The sequence below is a fragment of the Nansenia antarctica genome (assembly GCF_963989245.1).
Source record: "Nansenia antarctica genome assembly, chromosome: 3".
Classification (NCBI taxonomy): domain Eukaryota; kingdom Metazoa; phylum Chordata; class Actinopteri; order Argentiniformes; family Microstomatidae; genus Nansenia; species Nansenia antarctica.
In genome coordinates, this window is record NC_137688.1 from 27,700,208 (window position 1) to 27,710,252 (window position 10,045).

The following is a 10,045-nucleotide window of genomic DNA, read 5'->3' on the forward strand; positions in this document are numbered from 1 at the left end:
AAAGTTCGGTGTTTAACAACATGCCACATTAAAGATGGCGGCCACTGCTTTCCATAAAGCGTTGCTTCCTGTATTCCTCCGAGGGAACACCCCGCTGTGCCGATGCTGTGAGTGCTGCCTCTTGCGTTTGGTGTCGTAGTTTTACCAGGTACGTTTTGATCTTTAAAACTATACTGCTGGAAATTGTAATTATACAAAATTGACATTTTCACCTATACCTATCAATTTGTAAAGGTAATCAAAATGTTAAGTTCATCGTTGTTTTTGTCAGGATAACGTTGTCTGCTACCGGGCATGTAAAGTGCGTGGAGCCTACATACCGAGGGGTTGCAGACAGAACACTTCTAATTGAATGCAACATAAACATTTAATAGAGTCGTCGCCGTATTTCATTAACAAACAATGGCATGCTGTTTCTTTTCAGTGTTTTTTTAATTTATTTTATTTTTAATTATCGATTCATAGCATAATTATTGACCATTTTTGGGAGTGCCGTCGTGGTGCGCATATTTTATAACGGTTTTACTTGTAAGGTCACAGTGAAGTAAATCCCAGGATTGGGGACGGGAGATTAGGAAACTGAACAGGCAGGGTAAATTAGCGAGCAGCCTGTCCACCACCCCACACACTCTCAATAAGGACGTGTGTGTAGACTACGGGCTGTGCTCACTGCTGTCACACAGGCAGAGGGAACGAAGCTTACCTATACATGTGGCATGGAATCCACTAGTTTTCCTATTTGACCTGTTGGTCAGCTATGCCTGTACTGTATCTGTCTCTCTCTCTCTTCAGTTTGCGCCTGCAGTGATGTCTACTGCCCTGCGTTTGCTTTACTGTTCCTCCAGGCCAGGTAAGTCACCTGTAAGCATCCATCCACTAGATCTGGAGTACGATTACCTGGTGCCCTGTTACGATGGGATAATGTGTTTGGACCCAGGTGCAGAGTAGAACAGAGTAGACGGAAGCAGGAGTATAATTCAATAATAAAGGTACTCTTTATTTTGAGTAAACGGGAACAAATGATAACCGCACAGTAAGCGAATAAACTAAAGAGGAGAAATCAAGTCTCCGACAAACGTTTAAATAATAATAGGAACAAAACAACAAAACAAAAGGGGAGGTGGCTTTAGTCTCCCACAAAAAACGCCGTCAATGGAACAAGGCAGAGCAATGTACTTACAAAAGTCAACGATACTTATTTCCTAAACAGGCGAGGAACGATAAGGCTACGAAGACCCGTATACACATAACGAACGCAACATATAGTGAACAACCGACAACCAGAGGGGAAACAGAGGGATATAAATAGCCACAGCCAAACAAAACACACCAGGTACAAATCAGTAATTAGGACAGACAAAAATGCATACAAAAACACCAGAGGGCGCCAAAGGGTCGCTCCACAATAAGATTGCTTCCCCAAACCTTACAGTGCCCTTACAGAATTTGGAGGAGTGGGCTATTATGTGTGTCACTGCCTATGCTCTGTTTCTTCTACAGGCACCTATGGAGTCAGTCTTGAATTGGTCCGACACTTCAGTCTCAGTGTGCAGAAAAATACCTACAGTAAGTGACACTTGTAATTATGGATATTAATTATTCATGAAAGTACTTGTGCCTTTACTGAGTTTCTATGAAATATGATAATCTCCCTCCCCCTGCCTCCCTTTGTCTGTTCTCTGTAGAGTATGTGAACGCACAGGAACTGTCCACAGATATGACGTCCGTCACAGACAGAGCTGCTCAGACACTTTTGTGGACTGAGCTCTTCAGAGGCAAGACACACACCTGTCATACACACACACACACACACTATACTATACTATACACATGAAACAATATCTCTGTGCTTTGAACTCACCTCAGAGCAGAAGCCTGAGAAGCCAGATTTCATGATGATTAAACTGTCTTTATCTGTACACACACACACACACACACACACACACACACACACACACACACACACACACACACATAAACCTGCAGGATTAGCGATGACTATGAGTTACCTCTTCCGTGAGCCTGCCACTATTAACTACCCATTTGAGAAGGGTCCCCTGTCTCCGCGTTTCCGTGGCGAGCATGCCCTGCGGCGGTACCCCAACGGAGAGGAGCGTTGCATCGCCTGCAAGTTGTGTGAGGCCATCTGCCCTGCCCAGGTAGACCACACACACACACACACACACACACACACACACACGCAAGCTTAAATAAATAATAACAAATGGCCAAATTATCACAACTACTCTTTAATTTGGTAAATGAATAAAGGTCATTAATTTTCAATGACCTACATAAAACATCTGGGTACACTCTATTCCAATAGTCAGCAACTCAACTGTGTTTGTTCTTTACATCCTACTGGAGAAAATGAAAAGCGTTGGAGTTAAACAATTGGAGTTTCAAAACACTTCCTGAATTGATGGAATTGAAAATGAATGTTGCCCCAACCCCGCTGCTCATGTCAGGTCATGCTAAGCCCAATCTACTGCTCTACTCTCTGTGTTTGCCCCAGGCCATTACCATCGAGGCAGAGACTCGGGCAGATGGCAGCAGGAGGACCACTCGCTATGACATTGACATGACCAAGTGCATCTACTGCGGCTTCTGCCAGGAGGCCTGTCCCGTCGACGCCATTGTGGAGGTGCGTTCCACCATGTTCTGTAACTTCACTGAGTGGCAGTGGACAGGCTATGACACAATTGTTCCAGTGTTCCAGATCCTCACTTATCTAGGAATTCTCACAGACAATATTTCCCTCTACCCCCCCACCCCCCCCCCCCCCTCCCCCACAGGGACCAAACTTTGAGTACGCCACAGAGACCCATGAGGAGCTTCTGTACAACAAAGAGAAGCTTCTCAACAATGGAGATCGATGGGAGGCTGAGATAGCTGCCAACATACAGGCAGACTACCTTTATAGATAGTTTGTCCGTATGATGGTCGATCTGTAAAGGTAGCTACTAGACTATGATAATGGACAAATACTATGTATAAACAATAAACAGCCTTTACCTTTACAGAAAATCCAATGACAGACCCACAAAGTAATAGATAATACTTGCAGCCTGGGGGCCTGTTGTCAAAGGCACATAAACACGCACAAATGTATACGCACTAATCGTTATTTTATGTTAGTGTTTGATTTAGGTGCATAAATTCTCATATTGTCATCAATGTAATCTTGCATCGTTGGTTCATAATCAACTTGTAGACCTTTCTTGTAGGCCTTTATTTTTTAAAGAAAGAATGTTCTGAGGGCTGTTTTTGGCAGTGTTCACAAATATTATGAGTTATGTATTGCTATCACATGGGTGCAACTGAAGATGAACCTGAATGAATAAAGATTTCAAATATATGTACAGTATGCATCCATATGTATTTTTTTGAAGGAAATGTTCTGAAGGTCTCTTTTCAGCAGTGTACACAAAATAATGCAATTCGTGTTTTAATTATATCATATTGCAATCACGTGATTGTTCATAGGACATCAGTCAATATGAATTTACAGCTGATCTATATGTCATTTAGTGGAATTCAATTAGTTTGGCTACATATGAATCGCTTTATTAAAAATACATTTTATATTGTGTCTAGCGAGAACATTCCATGGTGTATTGTGTTTTACACATGGTGTGTTACGTTTTCTAAATAATATCTATTGGCTAGACATGAATGTTGCATCAAAGTAGTTTGTGCGTCACAACAAAACCAAAACGCAGTTGAGCCATAGATGTTACCGCTCGAGAGGATCACGTGATATGGGCGGAAACTGATTCGCTGTCCACGCTGAATCTCCCGCGAACGCTGCCATTTACTCTTTCCCTCTTCGCTTCAACGCCGGGTGAGTCTCAACATTTTCCCTGATGTCGTGTTAGATCAAATTCAATTATTAGTCATTGTGAAGCAAAATTGGAACCTTTAGATACACACCGGTATGTTCTGTATGTAGTTGTACACTCAACGCAATAGTTACTTTTGTCGACGTGGAAAGTTATTAACCCAGCTTTTCCGCTATTGATTTCTCCAACCATGCTACCACGTTAGCCTAGCTTTGTGATAACAAGAGTGACTCCCGTTGCCTTGCTAACAGGATAGCATAGCGCACTTTACCTCGTTGGATTGCATTGTTCGGGCTCGATCATTCTTGATTGTTGTGTAAACAAGTTACATTTGCTACAAGTTTAACGGTTTTAACGGTTGTTAAGAGAACAACGCCTTTACTGAAAGCGCATCTAGTTGGTAAAGCAGGTAGATACTGTTAGCTGGCTATGGAACATGTTTGTGTGCTGGACAGACATTGTTCCAGTCGAAACTAGAAAAGTGCGGCAGCTTGCTGACTGTGGCGCACTCCTCGGATGCTAGCTAAATGCTACATGCTACCGCTAGCTCTGCCTGTCTGCTCGGCTAACCAGCTAGCTTGGCTACGTCAGTTTAGATAAAAGATTGAGAACTTCAATTAAGAATAGTTGGTCGCATTCAGGACATAACGTAGGCCGCGATCACCCACACTGCCAATTAAATTCTATATCATATTGGTTGACTGTCTGACACAATTTGCGCCATGATTGACTGTTGCATAAGTTACTAATACTATTACCGCCCAAAAAAAACAGAGCAGCTAGCTACGTAGCCAGCCTAGCCAGGGTGCTGGTCTGAAAGCGTGCTGCTGTCTCGTTGTCCAAACAAGTTAGCTAGGCTACTAGCCTGATTGTTCCAACGCTAACTAACCATCCCGCCCGGCTGTGTTTCAGGAGACCATCACAAACTGCAACAGATTAAATAATGGCAGAAAGCGAGCCACAGGTCCAGTTCAAGGTGAGCATTTTCATCATGTTGACACGTATCGGCCCCCTCAAGTTCAACAGCCTTGTTCAGCTGTATGATGTTCGGTGTAGCTTCCCAATGTGGAGTTTGAGGAGAGCTTAGCTAGCCAAGCCTGACAACTCTGTAACCCTGTCCTAGCTCGTGTTGGTGGGAGATGGAGGAACCGGAAAGACGACTTTTGTGAAAAGACATTTGACGGGCGAGTTTGAGAAGAAATATGTTGGTAAGTTTGTATTTTCCATTAATAACATGTATCATTGTATGTAATTACCAATGCCAACTCTGTATAAGAACCTCTGCTACTCCTACATGAAGCTAGGTGTTGGGCCTCTGCACAGCCCATAGTTATAAAGTGCTTAATCATAGTTTCAATCATTGGAAGAGAGCCATGTTGGCAGATTCAATTGTCAATGCAGAGGCATCCACTAGTGAGGATTAGAAACGTGGAGGCATCTGATAAGAATGTGCCGCAAGGGTGAGAAATCCAAAATGGAATTGAACAGCCAGCATTTCTCAGCAAATTGGCTGGTAAACATTTTTTTTACATGGATTGACTCTTCTCCTTGCCCCTTATCCTGTGTCTAATCACCCTATTTGATCTTTTTTCTCTCCGTCGGTTAGCCACTTTGGGAGTGGAGGTGCACCCACTGCTCTTTCACACCAACAGAGGGGCCATAAAGTACAATGTTTGGGACACAGCCGGACAGGAGAAGTTTGGTGGGCTCCGAGACGGCTACTACATCCAAGGTATGCCCACAAGCAGACCTCATGCACTGTGCCTGTGAAGTGTTAGCCAGTTCTCTAAACCTCGGGATAATTGGTTTTGAATTATTTTCACCCTGATGTTCGACACCCACATTGTTTAATTGTCCTGAAGCTGGATACTTGAGATACTAGCACTGCTCTAGCACATTTGAAGTTGGCCCACAAGGCCACAAAACGCTAGTTGGGACACATGGTGACTGGCACAAGCACTTCTTACATTTGGATAACTCTTAATTATTAATAACTTGGCAGTTACGGTGCAGCTATGTGTTAGCCATGTTGACGCCTTTCTCTTGCTTTTTTCTGCCGCCCACTCCATTTTTAATTCTTTTGTTCTTTCTCCTTCTTGTCCCCACTCTCCCTCACCTTCCCAAATTCTATCTAACCATCTCCTACCCTCTCAGCCCAGTGTGCAATTATTATGTTTGACGTCACCTCCCGAGTCACCTACAAGAACGTCCCTAACTGGCACCGTGACCTGGTGCGCGTCTGTGAGAACATTCCCATAGTCCTCTGCGGCAACAAAGTGGACATCAAAGACAGGAAAGTCAAAGCCAAGAGCATCGTATTCCATCGCAAGAAGAACCTGCAGGTAATACCAACACCTTTAGTGTTTTTGTTTTGTTTCATTTGTGATATTGAGGTTGTGGACTGGTGGCCATTTTTGCTTGACTACTCCATTGCATGATTGTGACGGGAACCATTCTTTCTCTCTCCCTCCCACAGTACTATGACATCTCAGCCAAGAGTAATTATAACTTTGAAAAGCCCTTCCTGTGGCTAGCAAGGAAGCTGATCGGCGACCCTAACCTGGAGTTTGTGGCCATGCCCGCCCTCGCACCCCCAGAGATCCAGATGGACCCCTCCCTCGCCGCCCAGTACGAGCATGACCTTAAAGTGAGTATGACTGCAACACACGTCTGTTGCCTCACGGCATCTACAACGTACAGTGATCGATACTAGACGAAACTGGATATGAATAATTAATTAATATCAGAAGTTAGTGCACCATATAGATGCCGTCGATGGAACCGTTATCAATTTCTTTCTCTCTCTCCTACCCATCCCCTCAGGTGGCATCAGAAACAGCGCTTCCAGATGAAGATGACGACCTTTAACCTGTTACCCAAGACCCCCCTCCCCTGGCGGTGAAGCATGAAGTTGCTGGAGTTTGGCCCCTTTACTGTAAAATCCCCGTTGCAGATTTTTTTTATTTTTGAATTATTATTTTTTTCTGTTTCGTTTGTGTTTTAAACCTCAAAAACAAAAAGACAAACTTGGTGAAGTCGTGTGGTTCTCTAATTTCACTGTAAAACACACCCACTTATAGTGTTGGCATGGCAATGTGCTGTTTGTCATCATCATCTAGCACCATCCTCTGACCTTACCCAGCACATACGCTGGAGTAAGGCCAACCGGAAGCACTAGGGGGAAATAAACTTTGAATAAAAACATTCTGAATATAAGATGCTTTTTCTCTGATTCTTTGAGTGTATGATTATTGGAACATAACCCTATGTTAGTGTATACACCAGCCTAGGATGGCATTCCATCAATGTTGCCAAAAGAAAATCCAGTCTTATTCTGATAAATTAGTTATCAAAAATCAGCCTGGATTTTCCTTAAGCGATGTTGATGGAATACCCCCCAGGTAGACCGCAGTAGGTATTCAATTATTGCCCATGATAATCTGATAATCTCGGTGGCCCTTTTTCAATTGTAAGAAACTAAATTCTTCACCACCTCTCCTGATCCTACATCTTGAGTAGGAAGCAAGTGCAAGAATCGAGTTTAACAACTGAAAGTCATAGCCACCTCTGCACTCTACAGCAGGAAGCAATAGGGACAAAAACTGTTAGAGAAACTTTGATGTCCTCTGTCCCCCTGTGTTTAGCCCGAACCTGCCACTGTTGGCAATGCACTTCATATTGATGCCTGTGCTTTGATATGAACGATATGAACACCCTGTCAGGTTTCAAGAGCAGATGTGATGACCCGGGACCCTGGTGAAATTGGGTGAGAAAGGTTCAGGTGGAAGGCAGGTAAACTAGTGAAAAGTGGAATATATGAACATGTGTATTGAATTAGAAACACATTATTTTAATCGCCTGAAAGAGCTACGCTTAAATATTAATTTCTACATCCACAATACTAGTGTCCGTCACTTTTGTGGTATACTGTCGCACATCATTACCTTGTGATTTTATGCTTATGCTTTTTTTTTTCTTTTTTCTTTCCTAACACCAGGGGAGCCACCCCTCCTAAATTTCGTTGTTTGGTACCTGTACTGTAGCAATGACAAATAAAGTCCATTCCATTGTGCTTATTAGGTTGCAGTTCCACACAACGGCCGCCAGGCGTCTGTCTTCTAACAGTTTGCACACAGAAACCACGATTAGTATACACAAAATGTATGAAGCTATCATTTTCCTCTATCCGCCAGCAATTTGGATTTGAGATCAAATTAGGCAGAAGTAAATACTACTACTAAAAAAGTGAGAATAAGGTCTTATGGTGAATGGTGTATTTTAAAGAAGCACAACTCCGGCTCCTCAGTCCACCTAGGCGACATTCAGTTAGAACTTCCAAATAACAACATCATTCCTAATACAACCCCCCCGAAATTGACTTGCAGTGTCAACCTTAGCTGTTGTTTCTATATGCGCGCACGATTCTAAGAGACAGAAAGGCGAAAAACAACGAGTCCAGTCCCCTAGGACACCGCTGGCCAGATGGAGTTATACTGTATACACAAACCATGTGGCGTACCTAGAGACACTCCGTTTTATAAAGCGCTTGTTAGGACCAAAATAGCGTTCGTAAATGAAACATTTCTTTAAAGGGATCTCATTAGAAAGCGTGAATGTTATATTGTATGCACCGTCCCGGGTCAACATCTTTTGTTGTAGCCTCTGAGAACTCTCATTCTTTATGTGATTCATACATGGACCAGGATTATACTTCATCATGGAAGCATCAGAATGAATTAAGACGTGTTTAAAAACATGCTATGAGTCCTTTGAGACGTCACCACCTGGTCCATCACTGTCACTTCACATCACTTCACTATCTATGCAAGTTAATAAAGGTGTCCGATTTATTTATTTGGGTTTTAGTTATTTTAGATTATTTTAAATAATTGTGTGTGCGCGCGCGCGTGTGTGTGTGTGTGTGTGTGTGTGTGTGTGTGTGTGCGTGTGTGTGTGTGTGTGTGTGTGTGTGTGTGTGTGTGAAAGAGGGAGGGAGAGAGAGAGAGAGAGAGAGAGAGAGAGGAGAGAGAGAGAGAGAGAGAGAGAGAGAGAGAGAGAGAGAGAGAGAGAGAGAGAGAGAGAGAGAGAGAGAAAGCCATGTTACATCTCCAACCTTCTGTTGCCTGTAGCTTAGCCATTCCTATTAGTGTTGGTGCCATGATACACAGCAGCTATGGTCACGGGTAGTAATAAATGATTTCCTTATCGGCTTAACAGACAGAGAAAGAGATGGCAGATGATGTGTGTGTGTGTGTGTGTGTGTGTGTGTGTGTGTGTGTGTGTGTGTATACGTGTGTATGTGCGTGTGTGTGTGTGTGTGTGTGTGTGTGTGTGTGTGTGTGTGTGTTTAAGGGGGACGGGCGGTTAATGAACGTTGGAGTCCCGATTAGAATATAGGCTATAAACATCGATTTTGTGGTTATCTAATTACGCGCACACTCCCCGTGCGTAAATACGCATAGCCCATGCAGAGGCGTCTCTTGTTTGTCGACAGCTCAAATGCCACACACGAATCATATGTGAACCAGCTATTTTTCCCTTCTTTTTCTCTTCTTGTTTTTAGTATATTAGTATTTTTTTTCCTAGCACCAGGGGAGCCCCCCCTCCCAAATTTCGTTGTATGGTACCTGTACTATATCAATGACAATAAAGACCATTCATTCATTCATTCATTCATTCATTCATAATGTCACAATGAAATGGAAAAATGTTTGAGGCTGCGTTCCCTTTAACTTGGCACGGTCGGTCAACACTCAGGTATCACACTGGCCAGGGCGTGGCCGCATGGACGACAAGTGGACGAGGAGCCTCTGCGCATGCGTGATCTAGAAAGTGCGTTTTAGAACGATTACTGGGGACGAGCGAAAGAGAGATTATACGGGCTGTGCACAACTGTTGTTTTAATCCCCGGAGTTGAGAGATTTAGCACAAATAAACACGGTCTTCTTGCCCGCAGCCATATTGTATGGACAATTGTCGGAAAAGCAGTAATTTATCAGCAAAACAACATTTAAAGCAGAACCTTGTTACCAATAGTTTTAGAATAGTTGACTTTCAACTCACTGGCGGTGGGATACCGTTCTACGGCTAGCTGTCCAGCTGGCGGAGGAATTGACAGTTCGAGGATCAGACCTCATAGTTTATCGTATAATATATCTAGATTAATTTATTTGTTTTAGCTTGTTTTATTTATAGTCGGCAGG

At 43.2% G+C, this 10,045-nt stretch overlaps 2 protein-coding genes across 2 annotated transcripts; both read left to right on the forward strand.

The window, feature by feature from the left end:
* The first annotated feature begins 120 nt into the window (after positions 1 to 120).
* LOC308152273 (NADH-ubiquinone oxidoreductase subunit 8-like) lies at positions 121 to 3,068 on the forward strand. Its single transcript, XM_080525201.1, has 7 exons — positions 121 to 148; positions 793 to 850; positions 1,501 to 1,566; positions 1,686 to 1,775; positions 1,987 to 2,159; positions 2,516 to 2,644; positions 2,796 to 3,068. Exons 2-7 carry the CDS (start codon positions 808 to 810, stop codon positions 2,925 to 2,927), a joined length of 633 nt encoding a protein of 210 aa, XP_080381327.1. The 5' UTR covers positions 121 to 148; positions 793 to 807; the 3' UTR covers positions 2,928 to 3,068.
* Positions 3,069 to 3,825: 757 nt separating this feature from the next.
* ran (RAN, member RAS oncogene family) lies at positions 3,826 to 7,052 on the forward strand. The gene is made up of 7 exons (XM_080526747.1): positions 3,826 to 3,844; positions 4,755 to 4,818; positions 4,966 to 5,050; positions 5,449 to 5,574; positions 5,997 to 6,184; positions 6,319 to 6,489; positions 6,666 to 7,052. The coding sequence occupies exons 2-7, from the start codon at positions 4,786 to 4,788 to the stop codon at positions 6,708 to 6,710; spliced, it is 648 nt and encodes a 215-aa protein (XP_080382873.1). The 5' UTR covers positions 3,826 to 3,844; positions 4,755 to 4,785; the 3' UTR covers positions 6,711 to 7,052.
* The last annotated feature ends 2,993 nt before the right edge of the window (positions 7,053 to 10,045 follow it).

Excerpts from the sequence above, each read along its gene's own strand:
- ran (XM_080526747.1), top strand. The coding sequence starts at position 4,786 with ATGGCAGAAAGCGAGCCACAGGTCCAGTTCAAG. Across the intron at positions 5,575-5,996 it reads AGACGGCTACTACATCCAAG|CCCAGTGTGCAATTATTATG; the intron begins GTATGCCCACAA and ends CTACCCTCTCAG. Across the intron at positions 6,490-6,665 it reads AGTACGAGCATGACCTTAAA|GTGGCATCAGAAACAGCGCT; the intron begins GTGAGTATGACT and ends CCATCCCCTCAG.
- LOC308152273 (XM_080525201.1), top strand. The coding sequence starts at position 808 with ATGTCTACTGCCCTGCGTTTGCTTTACTGTTCCTCCAGGCCAG. Across the intron at positions 1,567-1,685 it reads TGTGCAGAAAAATACCTACA|AGTATGTGAACGCACAGGAA; the intron begins GTAAGTGACACT and ends TGTTCTCTGTAG. Across the intron at positions 2,645-2,795 it reads CCGTCGACGCCATTGTGGAG|GGACCAAACTTTGAGTACGC; the intron begins GTGCGTTCCACC and ends CCTCCCCCACAG.